At 37.7% G+C, this 19,656-nt stretch overlaps 3 protein-coding genes and 1 long non-coding RNA gene across 4 annotated transcripts; all 4 read left to right on the top strand.

The window, feature by feature from the left end:
* The first annotated feature begins 232 nt into the window (after window positions 1–232).
* LOC109156289 lies at window positions 233–3,113 on the top strand. The gene is made up of 3 exons (XR_002049998.1): window positions 233–365; window positions 461–529; window positions 2,280–3,113. It is a non-coding gene; the product is annotated as an uncharacterized LOC109156289 (long non-coding RNA).
* A 7,682-nt stretch (window positions 3,114–10,795) lies between these two features.
* LOC109160752 lies at window positions 10,796–11,611 on the top strand. Its single transcript, XM_019309025.1, has one exon. The coding sequence runs from the start codon at window positions 10,796–10,798 to the stop codon at window positions 11,609–11,611; it is 816 nt and encodes a 271-aa protein (XP_019164570.1).
* LOC109160652 lies at window positions 11,608–12,450 on the top strand. The gene has a single exon (XM_019308956.1). The coding sequence runs from the start codon at window positions 11,608–11,610 to the stop codon at window positions 12,448–12,450; it is 843 nt and encodes a 280-aa protein (XP_019164501.1).
* Window positions 12,451–14,890: 2,440 nt separating this feature from the next.
* On the top strand, window positions 14,891–15,610 carry LOC109160428. Its single transcript, XM_019308744.1, has 2 exons — window positions 14,891–15,037; window positions 15,157–15,610. Exons 1-2 carry the CDS (start codon window positions 15,009–15,011, stop codon window positions 15,608–15,610), a joined length of 483 nt encoding a protein of 160 aa, XP_019164289.1. The 5' UTR covers window positions 14,891–15,008.
* The last annotated feature ends 4,046 nt before the right edge of the window (window positions 15,611–19,656 follow it).

Here is a 19,656-nt window from a genome sequence, read left to right as displayed (position 1 = left end):
CCCAAATTCCTACCTCTATATTCCCATATATATCTATATAATCCCTTACAATAAAGTGGGCCTAGTCTTGTTATACACATATATAAAATATGGACTATGTCTTCCTTATAATTGTTTTATGAAGGTCCAATCTAATCCATTATCCCATTAAAAGCCCACACACTATCATAAACCCATTTATACAACTCTTATAACCGAATGTATCTCTACATACCCTAGCAAGACAAAGACCTAGACAACTTTTCCTTTTTCCCCTTGCCTTTCACGCCATTTTCCTCTCACTTCCTACCTAAAATTGTTCTTCATTTTCTACACAAGAAATCAAGCCAAGACTTCACCTTTATGGCATTTTGAGCTAAGAAATGGTAAGATAATAGCTCCTAGACCTTTTTCATTCCTAGTGTCTTCATCTTTCTAAGTCTTTACTCTTTTGTGTGTTGGATTTTGGGGGCTTTTGAAGATGATCTTGGAGATGGGGCTTGCTAGGATGGTCTAGGGAGATTGTGGAAGTGTTTTGCTAAGCTAGAAGGTAACTCCATGTCCTGAAAATCTATTTTCACTCTATAATGAAATGTTCACTGTGTTTTGGTTTTTCATGAGCATATTTCTTGTTTATATGCTAGGTGTTGATGTTGAATCTTGAGTATCTTGTTGTGTTATTATGTCAACCTTGTATCCTATATTTTCTTGTTGATTTATGACATGATAGTCCTTGATTCAAACCTACTGGAAGTGTATTTTACATTCTGGGAACTCATTCTAAGCTTACTGGTGGATTGTTGAAATTTGACCTAGAAGGAGGGTCCAAGGCGTGGGGAACCCCCTTCTAGGAGGCTGAGGGTGGTAGTACCCGTCCAAACTCCCTGTTACGTTCCCAAGGGTGGTTCAGGCGGGTAGTTCCACCCATCGAACCCCCCTCTTAGTTCATTTTGGCTGTTTTCTTGCACTGTGTAATTCTAAATGCTCGCAGTTGGTTTGAAATGTTTATTGAAACCTTCCATAGTCTAGAACCGAGTATTTTAGGCTTGCTTTGATTGAGTTTGGATCTTGAATCCTTTGATATAATCTATTCTTGATAACCCTACGATCTATTATTGAATTTGTTGATCTGAATGCTTATTAACTCGTTATAAGTATTCTTGTGTGCTTGTATTTGATTGCACGCTAGTATATTGAATTCTTGAGGCTAGTATGATCTTGTTGAAAGCCCTATTCTTGGAATCTTATTGAATTTGACTTGCTTTTATTATCCTTGAATCCCCTTTTTTTGGAATCTATTGAGTTATTGGTTTGAAGATTAATGGTTGATGATATATTCTTGGAATCCATCTTTGTTGAGCTATTCCTATGAACTTGATGTTGATTATTGTTCTCTTAAGAGTTTATTCTATTGTCTTTGCTTCATATGACTCTCTTGTTGAATTGAAACCTTGATTCTTGACGATGAAATTGATATGCTGGCAAAGTGGATAGTGTGGGGCTTATTTGAATTAAATGCAAGGATTGATATTTGATTTGTTGGGCAACCCGGTCAAAACGTATTCTGAGTTGTCGGATCTAATTCTACTTATTGGGATTGGAGAACCCAATAGGGGTGTATACACTTAAGGGATTAGAGCTGATCCATTATTCGAGTCATTGAGAATGACTGTGAAATCAATATTGGGGTCTACGACCCCGTGAACTTGTGAGATTGCGTCCCTGAGTGGACTTGAGCTGTCTGGAAGCTCTCCACACTGATCCACTATTATTGAATGTTGATATCATTGAGATTGATTGTGGTTATTGATATTGTTGATATCCCTGTGTTGACTTGAATTTGAGATTGATATTGTTGAGATGATTGTAATGAGAATTGAACCATACTTGAATCGTACAGTTGTGTTACCTATCTATTGAACTCTATCTCCTGTTGATATTCTTTTGGAATCTAACTTGTTGATTGAATCATTCTATTGCGTTGATTATATTATATCCTATTCTTGAGTTGAGCTTGATTATTGGAATTGAGTCATTGCTTTGATTATCTATTTTGAGTTGAGTATTGAACCTCGTATTTGTTGATAACGGGTCTAGTGCCCCTATAATTGTATATTGTTGATTGAGTATCACTTGTTGAATTCCTTTAGCTAAGTTTGTTGCTATGACATATGTATGTAGTCATACTGTTGCAAAACCTATTTTGAAATATAAAAGTATATCTATGTAGTTTTACATTATGGAGTGAAGTTACTTAGCATTTCTCGCTAATTCTTTTAAAACTGCTTTCTGGTATGCAGTAAAGTCTCCCTTTGAGAGAGCGTAGTTGGATGAGCTGCCTAGTTAGCTTAGATCGTTGTATTTCATTGCCTCAGACTACGTTGTCATCTTTTGTGATGTAGTTGAACCCGTTTTGTTAGACTTATGTTTTTATTAGACTTATGCTTTGGATTTAAGTTGTTTCAGCCTTAGCACTTAGCCTTGTTTAACCTAAGTGTGGCATAACTCCCTGGTTTAGACTTGTTGTTTCCGCAGTTTGTTTTTCTATTAGACTTTTATTATCTGTTGTTGCTAAGTTAAATGCCTTAAGTTATGTTGTGAAACCGAGGGTGTTACAGTAACCGATCTTAAGAGTACCGTCATTCAAACCCAAGTAGAAATTTAAGCATTTTATCTAAAAAAAAAATTATGTTGTTGAAATCATCGGCCCGTTTCAATATAATTCCTCCAACCAATAAGATAGCATCCCCTTATAAGCTAAGCAAGCACTTTAGCCAAGTTTGGATATTGCACACAACTAATAAGACCAATAGGAGTAGCTGCGCTACATGCCTTCCAAACTCATGAAAAATCACTGAGTAGCTCGCCAATGAGAGCTTGGGACCTCTTATTCAGTGAGGATTGCCAAGAGATATAAAGTATATTGTAACATGCTTAATACTCCTACATCATTGCAATTAATTAAGCTTGCCATAGGGGCCAAAGTAGAGCCTCTACTTTCGTTATGACTATATTTTCACTACATAGCAAAACAACCTAGATCCATTGAAGCAAAATGACATTCTAGATTGAAACTATTGCCCATCCTATATAGCTAACCTTTGAGGACCCAAACTTGTTTGGGTACCTAAATCTCATTTAAATTGATTAAGGAATGCAAGGAGACAACTAAATGCAAAGAAGTGTGGTACATTGATAGTGGTTGATCCAAGCATAGGACCAGAAAGAAGACTTTTCTTAAAGATTTCAAGAAAATATATGGACCAAGAGTCATATTTGCAGGAAATGAGAAACCAGGCAAAACCAATGGCGTTGGATCAATTAGAAGAAACAACCGGAGATTAAAGACATTCATACATGAAAGGACTCAAATTCAATCTTCTCGCACTAGTCAATTATGCGACAAAGGCTACATAGTTGAATTTTGCGAGAAGGAATGCAAGATCAGAAGCATAGAATATAGGAAAATTGTGATTATCGGAAGGGAAAAAAAAAAGAATGTCTATATAGTTGATTAGTATTCCGTAGAAACAATTTTGTGTTTGCTAAGCAAAGGGATATGAGGAATTGAGTTGGCTTTGACACAAAAAGATGAGTCATCTTAATTTCAAGATGATCAACAAATTTTCTCAGAAGAATCTAGTCATTGGATTACCCAACATTGTCATTGAGATGAAAGGCTTCTGTGATGCATGTAAAAGGGGGAAACATATTAGATCCTCATTTAAAGCAAACCACATCCTTCATCAACAAGACCTTGAGCTTATTGCACATGGACCAATTTAGACCAATTGATCTGCTAAGCATTAGCGGCAAGAAGACCCTTGTGATTGTAGTTGACTATACAAGATATACTTGTGCAATATCTCTAGACAAAGAGATTGAGACTCTAAAAAGACTATCGGATACACTCAAGTTATTCCATAATGAGAAGAGACTTTAAATTGTCAAGATTTATTTATATAGAGGAATGGAGTTCGTGACTCAATCCATCAAATTATATTGTGAATCCAATGTCATACTTCATCAACTATCATTAGCTAGAACCCCTCAACAAAATGGCGTGGCAGAACGGATGAACCACACCATCAAAGAAGTCATTCGCACTATGATTGCAGAAGACAAATTGCCTAAAAGGTTTTGGGCGGAAGCAACCAATACAAGGTCATAATTAGAATCGCTTCATGATTCACAAGTTTCATCAAAAGACTCATGAATTTGTGGACTAGAAGAAAGCCAAACATATTGTATTTTCATACATTTGGTTGTAAATACTATGTTCATTATAATGGGATGTCGCAATCTTGAGTTTTGATGAAAGAGCTGATGAAGCAATATTTCTTGGATATTCTCAAATGAACAAGGCATTCGAAGTTCTCAATAAAAGAACTATGATCACTGAGGAATTTATTCATGTTGTATTTGATGAGCTTATGATCAACACTGGTGATATATGTGATCAGATCACTAAAGATGTTCAGAAGCTTAGCATAAGTGATCGACCCTATGTGATGCTACCTCGCAACATCCTACTAGAAGAAGTCGATGATGATGAAGAATACCAATCCATCTGAAAGGAAACATATGTTTGTATGTAGGAAAAACCTACAATTACATATCAACCAGTAGAATATACAGTTGCTGATCAACCGATGAAAATGCAAGTATCATCAGTACAAGCCGATCAAATGGGGGACATCTCTACGCATCTAAGCATACCCCTAGAAATTGCTCCGGATGTGAGATGGCTCAGAGATCATCCACCTAAGCCAGTTATTAGCAATGTACATAAAGGGATTCATTCTAGATCATCAAAGTAGAATGAAACTATGTTTTCATCCTTCAATTTCTCAAATTGAGCTTAAGTAAATTGAACAAGCTCTAGTTGATTCAGATTAGATTCAAGCCATGCATGAAGACCTGAATCAATTTTGCAAGAAACCAAGTATGGGAGTTGGTTTCAAGACCTAAGCATCAAAATGTTATAGGAAAAATGGGTTTTCCAGAACAAAATGAATGAAGATGTAGTTACGTTCGAAACAAAGCTCGTCTTGTTGCAAAAGGTTATTGTCATGAAGAAGAAAAAGATTTTGATGAAACCTTTTCTCCAGTAGAAAGACTGGAAGCTATAAGAATGTTCCTAGCCTATGGAACTCACATGAACTTCATAGTATATTAAATGGATGTCAAGAGCGCTTTCTTAAATAGATTGCATGAGGAAGAAGTCTATGTAGAGACAACCACCATAATTTATCATCAAAGGAGATGAAAATATGGTGTATAGACTTAAGAAGGCTCTATTTATATTGTTTGAAGCAAGCACCAAAGGACATGGTATTACACATTATCAAATTTCTTGGTCAACAAGGAATTTTGCAAAGGCAGTGTGGACAAGACCTTTTTCATGATTGAAGATGATAGTCACATTTTATTAGTTCAAATTTATGTAGGATGATATTATTTTTGGATCATCTAATCACGTTTTCTATCCTCATGAAAAGTAAAATTTGAGATGAGCATGATGGGTGAACTTAATTATTTCCTTAGTCTACAAGTCAAGCAATTGAAGGAAGGAATATTCATCAATCAAGCCAAGTATACAAGGAGTTTTATTAATAAGTTTGGAATGGAAGACAAATCAACAGTCAATATTCATATGATTACCTCAATAAAGATGGACTTAGATCAAGATGACAAAACTGAGGATTAGAGTATGTTTAAAGGCATGATTAGATCTCTTTTTAATTTGATGGCTAGCAGACTAGACATCACCTTTGTAGTCGGAGTGTGTGCCAGATTCCAAGCTAATCCAAAAGAAAGTCATCTTCAGGCAACCAAGAAGATCTTAAGATACCTCAAAGGCATTCGGAATGTTGGATTATGGTATGATAAGGAAGGATGTATTGATCTAATTGGTTATAATGATGCAGATTTTGCAAGTTGGAAAATAGACAAGAAAAGCACATTTGGAACATGCCAATTCTTACGAGGAATGCTCATGTCTTGGTTTAGCAAGAAGAAGAATTCCTTAGCGACCTCAATGATAGAAGCTAAGTATAGTGTTGCCAGAAGTTGTTGTGCTCAAGTCTTATGGACGAAGAAACAACTAATGGACTATGGAGTAGAGGCTAACGAAATCAGCATTTTGTGTGATAACACAAGTGCCATTGCAATAATTGAAAATTCAGTTCTTCATTATTCAAGGACCAAGCATATTGATATTCGTCATCACTGCATTAGTGATCATGTGGAGAAGAAGAATATCAAATTGGAATATGTTTGTACTGACAAATAATTTGATTATCAACTCTATGTGAGTCATGGCTTAATCAACTCAAACATGAGCTTGGAATGCTAAGTTTGGAGTAATAAAATTTTCTTATCGGAATGATATGTTGAAATCCGGAGGAACCTATTCGAAGAAGTCTAAGAAACAACTATCGGAATGACATATTGAATATCGAAAGAATTAATGTTTGCATTTATTGGATGGATAGGTTGAATTTCGGATGAAACCAAAATCTCAACAACTGATATGGAACAATTGTTGCAAAATTCGAGCCTCGGCGCCTAAGCACTACGTTCTGGTCGGCTGCTTAGAATATCACCGTAATGGTCGACTAGGCTGCCTAGTCGACCGATGAGTTATTGTTTCATTTTTTTTTTTTTTTAAAAATGGTTTATTTCGTTCAAAACAATGTCATTTTAAGCGAAATAACCTAAATCATTCAAAACGACGTCATTGATACTATGAGTCTATGAATTGATTTGGAAGTTTGGAACTATACTTTGTAAGTTGTACTTTAATTTGTGGAATTGTGTTTTGATTCATTAACATTTTATACAATTTAAAATTTTAGATTTTTTTTAGGTTAATATTTAATATTTTAGTATTAGCTATTAAAGTATCAAATGGTTCAAAATTATCAAGTTTTAAAAATATAAAAAATGTTAAAAAAATGGTTGCTTTGCGATTTTTTCAACACTATATGGAAGGAGTGGATGTTCTAGAAATCACTACGGAAGAAGCTGATACTTCTAGGGTTTCGGAAGGAGTTGAGGATGTACCAGAGGTTCCAGAAGAAGATGGTAATCATGAAGAACTTATCCTAAAACAAAATTAATGTATAAAAAGACATATCATTAAAAGTTCTAATTGAGATCTTTTAAATGATACCCATACATTTTTTATTTCTATTTCTTTAAAATAAATCTATAGGTACATAAAGTCATTATTTTAGTGTAATGTTTATGTACATTCAACTTTGCTTTTATGAACATATACTATAGAGTGAATGTAAATACATATGATGTACATTTAGTTTAGCATTTATGGGTATTAAGGTTTACGTATATGGACATATAGAAAAAATATTATGAACATAGTACAAGACGAATGTTATTAAACATGATATGTCTGTAGTATAATGTTTATATATATATATATTAAGCCTACTATAGAATGAATGCAAATACATATGATGTAAATTTAGTTTAGTGTTTATGTTGGATTTCAACACTGCACTATGGTTACTTCCTAGTGAATCACCCATCTTGTTACTGCTGTAAGTCAAGCACGCTTAACCACTGAGTTTTTTGGCAATCAGGTTGCCATATCCTACTTAAACCTATTGGTGATAAGTAGGTGGAAATTAACCATTTAACCACATCCCTCCATGGTAAGCCACTACGCCATGTCTCAAATCGAGTAGGGACTGAACTTAGCTAACCCAGCCGACGCCCAACAATTTTCCTCCCAGCACCTGCCGCAACTTTTGGACACCAAGCCTAGTTGCGCAGCAGGCCTGACTCGGTCCTTAGCCTACACGTCCATCATACCCCTTCTGATACTAGACTTGGCTCGACCTACGCCCACATCTCGGCGATTCAAATCCGTGACCTCTACTCCGATACCAATTGTTGGATTTCAGCGTTGCACTATACTTACTTGCCAATTGGTCAATCATCATGTGACTGTTGTAAGTCAAGCACGCTTGACTACTAAGTTCTTTGGCTATCTAGTTTTCGTATCCTACTTAAAACCAATTGGTGATAAGTAGGTGGACATTAACCATTTAACCACATCCCTCCACTGCAAGACACAACGCCACATCTTGAATTGAGCAGGGGCTGAACTCGGACACCCCAACTGACGCCCAATAGTTTATGAACATATAGTACATGACGGATGTTATTAAACATAATGCATTTGTAGTATAACGTTTATGTACATTAAGCTTTGTTTTTATAAACATATAAAAGGAATATTATGAATCTATTAAAAAGTGAATAAAAATACATATGATGTACATTTTTTGAGTACAACTGACTCTGTTACAATGTAGTATCTGTTCATAGCTACTTTCTCAACCTTTTGAAGCACAAAGAGTCAATACGGCCCCCATTGGGGCTCGAACCGGTGATCACCCATTTGGGAGAGCCACTTCGTGCCACTAAATCACAAGGTCATTGGCATATATGATGTACATTTAGTTTAGTGTTTATGGACATTAAGGTTTAGTTTACGGACATATAGAACAAATATTATGAACATAGTATACGATAATGGTACTAAATATGCTGCAGTAATTGACACTTAATATAAAACTTGTTGTTTTGGACTAGGGTCCGTGATGTAATTTGTCATTAAAACCTAACATGATTGAAATGTCAATGCTATTGAAATTAATATATATTTGAGAATGTAAATTATTATTATTATTTATATTCGTAAGAAGCAATTCGCATGACTTGCATTTATCAAAGAAATATACCATCTTTGGAAATATGAAACAACACACATAACCTGTATTTACTAATATTACATTTAGGAGTTACATTTATTATAATAGTCTAATAGATGCAAATTTCGATACCTTTAGGTAGCCATATACATTATTTTTTGTGGTGTCTACATTTAATTAAAATTTTGAAATTTAAAATTTGTGTCTATCAAAGTCACTCCGCACCTAGCTTATAGCTGTCACTTACCTATAAATACACACAAATCCGGTTCAATCTATGTCTTTTTTTGGTATAGCCCTCTTTGTATCACCATTGTATTTTTGGAGTCTGATAAGTGATGGGTCTGTGATTTTTTCTTTAAAAAAAAAAATTAATCCCAAGACTGATTCATTATAAAGAAAGTAAAATTTGATACAAGATACTATACATACTTTATTATAATAAGAGATTGTAAGAATATCATAATAATATTTTATTTCTTTGTTTATTTTGCACTATATAAATGTTATACATAATATAATTATTAAATGAAAAATACTTGGTGGACTTTCATTTTCTACTTCCACCTTCTTCAGTTCTTCTCCCTCTCACAAGTCATTGATGTAAACATTTTTCCTAAGACCTACATGGTGAAAATAACAAATCTATATTTGTCACATCGTGCAATAAAATTGGGAAATAGAATTTGAGAGTACATATATAATAACTCTAAAAATGAAAATGTGTTATTATCTGTACATCGCACGGGTAGCATAGTTATTTTAATTATAAATCTAGCAATATAAGTTATAATTAGGAAATCTTATTATAAAATTTTTTCCTAAGTAAGTATTATGTGCACAAACAATGCATTATAATTTCACATAAGAAAATACATCTCATTAGGGGTCTAAATCAACACATATAAAATTTAAAATATAAATATTTTGTTTTCTAAATATAATTCCCTTATTATTATTATTCATATTGTTCTAATTATAATATATGTGAGATATAATTAGAAATAAATCATTTAAATTATATAAATATTGTTTATAAATTTACCTAAATCTGTACCTAACTAGAGGTTATATTAACTATGCAAAATTTTAATTTTAATTTTGTATGCTATGAAAATACTTACCAAACTATACATATGAGAAGTTCAATTACATATGCATTTTTAGTCCCTTAATTATTTCTTGCTAATCATTTTTGTCCATAACTTTTTATTGTTACAATATACACTTCTAACTCTTAAAAAATTGTACTTTTAACACAAGCAACAAAATTATTAAATTCTGTTTGAATTTTACTTAGTACATGAGGTTTTTTTTTTTTTTTTTTTTTTTTTTTTTTTTTTTTTTGTGTAAAAAAAATAGTACATCAGGTTTTTTTTTTTTTTTTTTTTTTTTAATTTATTATCTCAATTCTAAATTACTTTTTCAATCTTGGTATTTCATGTAAAAATTAAAATAGAAAATTGACAATATTTTTTTCTAAATTTGACATCCTCAATTGTGGTACATTATCCATATTTTCTCTGCACAAACTTTTTAAAATTGTATTTTTATTTTACAAATGAAATAACGAGACTAAAGAAGATTACAATTAAAGAATAAATATTAAAAAAATACTAAATTGCACATGTTTCTAAAAAATTTTTTTAATAGAGTTTAATAGTTATAATACTCTAAAGAAAAAAAAAAGCAACAAAATAAAAAAAAAAAAAAAAAAAAAAATTTTCCTCTCACCGCTTCGTGAGCAGTTTTCCTCCACCTTTTGTGAGCAGTTCTCCACCTTTTGTAAGCAGTTCTCCACCTTTTAAAAGCAGTTCGCCACCTGTACCTACAGTTCCCCACCTTTACGAACAGTTCTCCACCACCGCAACTACGAGAGCATGGCTGCCGACAGCCATGAGGATATCTCCCACTTGTGTGAAAACTTGACTCTAGCTGATGTTGACGATGAGGACGCAGCTTTACAGCTGCAGAATGTGCAGATCGTGGACCAGAGCGGGGAGGGCAGCTTCTGTGTGGCAGGCCTCCTGGTGACCAACCGGACGGTCAAGTTCCTCTTCTTCTAGGACACCATGGCTGCGGTGTGGCAACCGGCTATGGGTGTTACAATGCGACAACTGCAACCGCAAAGGTTCCTGATACGGTTCTACCACGAGACGGACCTCAACCGCATCCTTGCTGATGGGCCTTGGACATACGAGCAAAACCTCTTGATCCTGCACAAGCTTCACCCTGGTGAGGATCCAGAGGTCGTCCCCCTTAACCAGGCGGACTTCTGGGTTCAAATCCACTCCTTACCAGCGGGGCTCCGTTCTGAAGTTGTGGTCTCCGCCATCGGATCCTTCTTAGGAACGCTAGTCCAGGCAGATGAAAAGAACTTCGGTGGCTCGATGCGCACGTTCTACCGGGTACGAGTAACCGTTGATGTAACAAGGCCCCTGAGGAAGCAGATGAAGCTTCGGAAGGGAGATGGTCAGTGGGCTGTGGTGGACTTTCGCTATGAGTGCCTACCGACTTTCTGCTTTATATGTGGTGTCATTGGACATGGCGACAAGGTCTGTCCTAAGATCGCACAAGGGGTCGACCCGAGAGTGAACAAACCTTACGGGGCCTGGCTAAGGGCGGGAACAAGGAAGAATGTGCCTACTGTAGGCCAAAGGTGGTTGGCCCCAGAGTTGGATGACGAGCGCAAGGAGTGGAAGCCGCCGGGCTGGTGCGACGATGTCGCTACCACGTCGGCCAAAGCATCGGGCAGCGGTGGCACAGATGTCGTGCTTGTCGATCCGAAGCGTAAGAGGGTCGATATGGAAGGAATGGAATATGAGACGGAGGATCCAATGGACAATCAAACGGCGGGACTTGCGGCGCAAGCCCGCCGAGCATTATGAGTCTCCTGAGTTGGAATTGCCGGGGGCTTGGCAACCCGACGGCAATTCGTGTGCTAGCGGACTTGGTCCGCTCGAAGAGGCCGCAAGTGGTTTTACTGATGGAGACTTTCGTGGATACGCAGAGAATGGAGCCAATAAGGGTTCAACTGGGGTTTGAGGGTCTGTTCGTGGTGGATGCCGATCGTCATAAGGGGGGGTTGGCGCTTCTTTGGTCTAAGGCCGTGGACCTTACTGTCATGGGATACTCGAACAATCACATCGACTGTTACGTATCTTTGGATGTGGGGAGCCCAACATGGAGGTTTACGGGGTATTATGGATATCCCAAACGACAACATAGGCGTAGTGCGTGGCAGTTTATGAGGCAGCTGGCAGCGCAAAGCATGTTACCGTGGTTGGTGATGGGGGACTTCAATGACCTCCTCGACCAATCCGAGAAGCGAGGCCGAGCACCGCATCCACCGTGGTGTATCAGGGGCTTCCGAGAGGCTGTGCTAGATTGCGGCTTACAGGATCTTCCTTTCTCAGGCTACCAGTTTACATGGCATCGGTCGCGTGGAACTCCCAACATGGTGGAAGAAAAGCTGGATCGTGTTCTATGCTCTGACAGTTGGTTAACCATGTTTGATCGCGCCACTGCTAGCTCCATCCATTTCCCCTATAGCGATCATTTGCCGCTAATCCTAAACCCGACAGCGGAGCGGCGTGAAACAAGGAGGGCCCGATTTTGCTTTGACAACATTTGGCTGCGGGAGGACATGTGTTGTGAGATTGTGTCGCACAGCTGGGAGAGAACAACGGGACTGGATACTCTGACAAGGATAGCGCGGTGTAGCTAGGATGTCGGGCGGTGGGGCCGTAGCTACAACAGACAGTTCCAACGGAGAATTGACCAATGCAAGGCTCGCATGGAAGCACTCCACTCGCGGTGTGATGCGCGGGGGTTTGGCGAGTATGCTGCTGTCGAGAAGGAGTACCTTTTCTTGCTCGAACAACAGCACGGGTACTGGAGGCAACGAGCAAAGGAATACTGGTACAAGGGAGGGGATGTCAACAGTAAATTCTTCCACAACTCCCTAAAAACAAGGCGGCGCAGAAACAAGATCCACCGGCTGAAGACTGATGATGGCCGCTGGATTACGGACGAGGGCGAACTAGGGGACCTTATGATTGATTATTTCAGCAACTTATTTACTGCAAACCAAGGGGACATGGAAGAGGTTATTGATTGCATTAGTCCGAGTGTAACGCCGCATGAAAACGACATGTTGCTCCAACCGTTAAGCAGGGACGAGGTACACGAGGCTGTGAATCAGATGCATCCGGATAAGTCTCCGGGACCGGATGGGTTCGGGCCGGGGTTCTACCAGCACTTCTGGGACATTTTCGGGGGCGAGGTGACTGTGTTCTGTAGGGACTTCATGCAGACCGCGCAACTGCCGGCTAAGGCTAGTGATACGCTGATTGTCCTAGTGCTGAAAAAAGACACACCTAAAACAATGAAGGACTTGCGCCCGATTGCATTATGTAACGTGGTGTACAAAATAGCTGCTAAAGTATGTGCTAACAGGCTGAAGCCCCTTTTGCATAAGTTGATTAACAGTGCGCAAAGTGCGTTCGTACCAGGTCGCTTAATAACCGATAATGTCGAAGACCCAGGGTCATAAGGGGATGGTTGCGATGAAGGTCGATATGAGCAAAGCATACGACCGGGTGGAATGGGGATTCTTAGAGGCCGTTATGGGGAAGATGGGGTTCTCACGCCATTGGATTGATATTATTCTCGGGACAGTGACATCGGTGAAGTATCACGTGCTACACGCGCAACATCAGCTTGGTCCTATAACCCCCAGCAGAGGCATTCGACAGGGTGACCCACTGTCCCCATACCTTTTTCTGCTTGTCACTGAAGGATTGAGCGGTTTAATAGAAAAGCAAATGAGAGCTGGGAGACTACATGGGATATCCATTGCCAGGCACGCACCACCAATCTCCCACTTATTGTTCGCGGATGATTGCTTCCTATTCTTAAGGGCAAATATCCCTGAGAGTTTGAACATGAGGTATGTACTCGACACCTACGCTGCAGCTTCGGGACAACATGTGAATTACGACAAATCCACAATATACTTCAGTGCAAATGTTGGGCAGCAACACAGGGGAGAAATCATTGACGTGCTTGGGGTGACGGAGGGGGACCCTGGTGGGAAATACCTTGGCTTACCCGCTGTGGTTGGCCAGAAGAAGAAACACATCCTGGGGTTTGTGAAGGACCGTATACTAGCAAGGATCAGAAGTTGGAACGCTAAACTTCTATCCCAGGTTGGCAGGGAAGTCTTGCTGAAGAATGTAGTTCAGTCAATGCTGGTGTACGCGATGATGGTCTTCCTATTACCGGCAGGCCTGTGCAAGGAGATAGAGACGATTATGAATGAGTACTGGTGGACCGGTAGGCTGGGGAATGGGAAAGGGATGAGATGGCGCACCTGGGCGGGGTTATGTGCCCCGAAGGCAAGCGGTGGCATGGGCTTTCGACGACTACACGAGATGAACCATGCTCTCCTGGGCAAGCAGGCTTGGCGCCTTATAACCAGGCCAGCTTCCCTTGTTTCGCGTGTGTTCAAAGGTAGGTACTTCCCGAACACCACCTACTTTGAAGCCGTTGAAGGTAGCAATCCTTCGTTCATCTGGCGTGGGATGCTGGCAGTCAGGGGCATCATGAGGCAAGGATGTAGGCGGTATATAGGGGATGGGCGAGACACCAAGATAGGTTTTGAACCATGGCTACCTGTGGGGGATGATCCATATATCCGCACTGGTCTGCCCATGGTTATTTCTGAAGCACCAGTCTCTTCTTTGATGAATGTACAAGGCATGGTGTGGGATGTTGATTGTGTCCGGGATGTGTTTGATACCCGAGATGCAAATTTAATTCTCAGCATCCCTATTAGCTTGCGCAAGCCTCCGGACGGCTGGTATTGGTTTTGGGATTCGAAAGGAGCTTATACTGTGAAATCATGTTATAAACACCTTACACTCGTTGATCGCGACGCACGCCCCTGGCTGAAATTTTGTAACGTCCATGTTCTACCAAAAGTGAAATCGTTCGGCTGGCAGTTGGCTTCGGGTTGTCTGCTGACCAGGGATGCCTTGAATGCGCGGAGGGTGAGTGTTGCGGTCCAGTGCCACATGTGTATGAATGAGGAGGAATCAACGACCCATATGTTTGCGCTTTGCCCAAGGGTGGTAGCAGCATGGAGTAACCTGGGGATACACATATGTCCGCCCAGCAATGATGCCAATTCGTGGTTCTTCGCTGGTGTGCAGGCGTTGAAGGACGAGCAACTGGCCAAGTTCATGATGATTTGTTGGGGTATATGGCTGAGTAGGAACGAATATGTATGGAAGGGCGCTGCCTTTGACATGGACCACATGTTGCGTCAATCGTTGGTCTATCTTGAGAATTGGTGTGCAGCGAATCTGGATTCCACAGCTACAGCGCCACGCATGCATGCAGACAAGTGGATGCGGCCACGGAGAGGCATGATCAAGCTGAACACCGATGCAGCTTTCCGTGGTAATGGGGTGGGATGTGGCTGGGTGCTACGCGATGATGATGGCAGGTTCCTGGCTGCGAAAAACATGTGTTTCGCTGGGAGCTACTCTGTGAATGAGGGTGAGGCTTTAAGTGTACGTGAGGCGCTCAACTGGCTGATGGGTATAGGGATGGGCAATGTAGAAGTAGAAGTAGATTCTCAAATTGTGTTTAATGCTGTACGTTCTGTTCCTTTTGTTTCTGCATTTGGTTTATTAGTTGGTGACATTAAAGAGTTAGCAGCCACAGTAGGTGGTGTTGAATTCTCTTTTGTAAGACAGTCTGCGAATTGTGCCGCCCACGCTATTGCACGGGAGGCCTTTTCTGAGCCAGGTCGTGGAGAGTGGTTTGATATACCACCTCCTTTCCTTGTCAGTTGTCTGGATTATGATTTAATGAATTAGCTTGTGTTTTGATCAAAAAAAAAAAAAGTTATAATACTCTAAGGGGCAGTTTGGTTCATAGAATGTCATATTATTTTAGGGACTGTTGGATTGCTGTGAATGTTAGATTCATGTATTTAGTAAAAACTGAGATATATAATATAAACATGTTTGGTTGAAGTATTATTATTTATGGTATAATGATTATTTTACTTTAATACCCTCAATATATTTTCATACATTTCAATATTCCAATGCATGCAACCATGCAAAATTTGATATATATATATATATATATATATATATATATATATATATATATATATATATATATATATAATTCCCATTCCTTCATCCGAAAAGTTGACTTGTGGCTTCATACATACAGATTCTTAAATTTCTAAAATTCAAATGCGTGGCTTCCATAAAGTTGATTTTTCATGTTAAGCAAAGTGAACTTAGCTTGATTGCTTTGACCGAAAGGTTAATTTTTAATTATTTTTTTAACTTTTCGGTAAAAAAGAAAGCAATGGTATGGAAAGTGAAGGGAAAAGTTAATAAAATGCCAAGGAAATCTTTTAATACCTAAGATTTCAAAGGGAATCACATTCCCTTTAAAATAGGAAAAAAGGTGATGTGGAGGGTGAATTTTATTCCATGGAAATGTTACATAACTCCAATCAAACATAGGAATATTATATAACCAACCAAATATAATCTTGGTTATTTTAGATAACTCAAACCAAACGGCCCCTAAAGGTTAAAACTGTAAATTTTTCGAACAATTAGGGGTTATATTGTAATGGTAAAAAAAAAAAAAGGAACTAAAACGACTAGTAAGGAACAATTGAGAAAACTAAAAATACAATTTTTTTTATAATATTATTATACTATACATTTTAACAACTTTTCATTTTTTTTTCTAATTTTTAATTTTTAATTAAATTCATAATAACATAATTTATTCTATACAATGCACTGTTAAAATACTAGTCTAGTTAATAGCGGTTTGATTCGAATATAATATTCATTTTTTTATTTAAAAAACTATAAATATAAAGAGTTTATATTTGTATATTAAAATCTATTTCCAAAATTTCAAAGTATAGATTCGTAGAGTCGCTATGCTGTGCATCCGCGACGTCGTTTTGATGTTGACTTAAAAAAAAAAAAATTCAAAATTGCATAATTACAGATCCATAATTTCATAACTATACATCAAGAATTGCATAACTATACATCCAGAATTGCATAACTACACATCCATAACTTCATTACTATACATCCAGAATTGCATAACTACAAATCCATAACTTTATAACTATAAATCCAGAATTGCATAACTTCATAACTATACATTCAGAATTGCATAACTACACATCTATAATTTCATAACTATAAATCCAGAATTGCATAACTATATATCCATAATTTCATAACTATACATTCAGAAATTATGCACAACATAATGTTGTTGACGGGAATCAAAACTGAATTTCTTTTTTTAAGTTGGACGCATTTTTAGTCAAAACGACGTTATTTTTGCATCCGTATGCATCATGCATGGTGCACACAGATGCACAACGTAATTTGCCAGATTGGTATGAGTTGACATTTGTCAATGTCTTTAAGAGCCCAAAAATTGGGTTTGCTTTTGAATTGGGCTTCAAATATCTTGGTCTGATCTGCTACTCATTGGAACGAAATACACTAATCAACATGTCTTTATCTTTAAATAAAGTTTGGCTCTAATTTTGCTAAAGATTCGTAATATATTTTCGCGGGAAATTATATCGTGCACCATTGTGCATTCTGGCCCAAAATGATATCATTTTGTGTTTTTTTTTTTTTTTTTTTTAAATTCTGTTTCTCGAACTTCTAAAAAAAAATCTCAATGTTTTGAATGTACATAATTATATAATAGAATGTACATAATTGTATATTATAATGTATATAAACTCCTTACATAATACACATAATCTTTTTTGAAAGTATAATACACATAATCTAACATAATATATAATACACAATAACTCTTAATATAATACACATAAACTCTTAACTCTTAAAAAAATCCCTTGTTTCAAATGTACATAATTGTATAATAGAATACACATAAACTCCATCGCGTCAACTCCTCACACAAATTAACAAAACGACGTCGTTTTGGGCAAGACGGGCCGCACAATGCATTGTGCACCCTGGTGCACAATATAATGATTGTATTTTCGCATGGGTATAGCCAATTGTTATACCATGGGCCATGTTTCATATTGTATTGTGAACCTTGATACAAAAATTTTGTACCTTCAATTAACACATTATGTATCTACAGTTAACAATTTCTATACATGTAAACAAATAACTTGATAATTGCTGACACATAGTATGATAGCTACAGGTACAAAAATGATCAACTACAGGTACAAAATGTATCAACTATAGATACATAATCTGGCTTGATAATTGCTGAAACATAATGTGATAGCTACAGGTATAGAAAGTATCAACTGTATGTACAAAATGTGTGAATTATAGATACAGAATCTGAAGGTTAATTTTGGACCAAGGTCTACAATGCAAGGTAGACCTTGGTCCATGGTATAGTTTGCCGGGTATAACTGTATAATAGGGTGGTTGAGTGCATATAATTTGAACACCAAAATGTTCACAAATATAGGTGGATGAGAACTGTAATGAATTGTATTAACAGTAATGAATGACAAGAGTATAAGACCTAGGTATATATACAAGAAGAGACTTATGGAGACTAGGATTGGGAATCATAAATAGACTCAAATACATAGATAGAGTCTTAATACTCTCCCTCAAGCACATGGTACAGATGTGACCTGTAGCTTGTCTCTAAGAAAAGAAAACATAGGACCTGCTAAAGCTTTTGTAAATATGTCAGCAAGTTGATCTTTGGTAGAGATAAAGTTGACTTGAATCTCTCCCTTGGCAACTCTATCTCTCACAAAATGATAGTCAATTTCAACATGTTTAGTGCGAGCATGAAAATTTGGATTAACACACAGATATGTAGCACCAAGATTATCACAACACAGCTTTGGAACTGAAATCCAGTGATGCCAATCTCACGTAAGAGGGAGAGAACCCAGACCACTTCAGCACAAACATCAGCTAACCCCTTGTATTCAGCCTCCGTAGAGGATCTTGCAACAGTTCTTTGCTTCTTGCATACCCAAGACTCAAGATTTGATCGAAGAAAAATAGCATAACCACTGGTCGACTTACGATCCTCAGGGCAGCCATCCCAGTCTGAGTCAGAGAAGGCATGTAATTCTCTGGATTCAGATTTTCGGATACGTAAATGTTAAGATAGAGTCCCTTTGACATACATCAATACACGATTGGCTTGTTCCCAATGAGTGACCGTAGGAGCATGCATGTGTTTACAAAGTTGATTGACTGCAAAGGATAAATCTGGTCTGGTGATAGTAAGATACTCAAGAGCTCTAGCCAGACTTCAATATTACGTAGGATCATCATATAAATCTATAGAGTTAGCAGAAGATTTCGAAACAGGTATTGGAGTGGATAGAGGTTTGCAATCAGTCATACCAACACGTTTGAAAATATGCAGCATATATCGTTGTTGAGATAAAAGAATTCCATCACTACATTTAATGGTTTCAATGCCAAGAAAGAAACGTGGTTCGCCATGATCCCTAATTCGGATCACTGCCCATCACTAGAATGTCATCAACATAGACAATAAGATAAACATAAGTAGAATTCTGGGAGTAATACAATAGTGACACATCTGTTTTCGATGCCTGAAACCCAACAGATAATAAAAATGCATGAAGACGGTTAAACCAAGCTCTTGGAGCCTGTTTCAACCCATACAATGATCTCTTCAACAAGAAGACATGATTAGGAAATTGAACATCAATATATCCAGGTGGTTGCCGCATGTAAACAGTTTCAGTCAAATTACCATTAAGAAAAGCATTATGAACATCTAGTTGTCTCATAGTCCAACCAGAAGATATAACTAAAGAAAGAAGCAACCTGACTGTGGTTGGTTTTACAACTGGATT

Source organism: Ipomoea nil, unplaced genomic scaffold, assembly GCF_001879475.1.
Source record: "Ipomoea nil cultivar Tokyo-kokei standard unplaced genomic scaffold, Asagao_1.1 scaffold0117, whole genome shotgun sequence".
In the NCBI taxonomy this organism is placed as follows: Eukaryota; Viridiplantae; Streptophyta; class Magnoliopsida; order Solanales; family Convolvulaceae; genus Ipomoea; species Ipomoea nil.
Note: the sequence above shows the minus strand (reverse complement) of the source record. Positions and strands in the feature narration are given on the sequence as shown.

Bases quoted from the DNA above. Each gene is read 5' to 3' on its own strand.
- LOC109160428 (XM_019308744.1), top strand. From the start codon at position 15,009: ATGTATGGAAGGGCGCTGCCTTTGACATG. The intron at 15,038-15,156 runs GACCACATGTTG...ACGGAGAGGCAT, and splicing joins AGGGCGCTGCCTTTGACATG to GATCAAGCTGAACACCGATG.
- LOC109160652 (XM_019308956.1), top strand. From the start codon at position 11,608: ATGAGTCTCCTGAGTTGGAATTGCCGGGGGCTTGGCAACCCGACGGCA.
- LOC109160752 (XM_019309025.1), top strand. From the start codon at position 10,796: ATGGCTGCGGTGTGGCAACCGGCTATGGGTGTTACAATGCGACAACTG.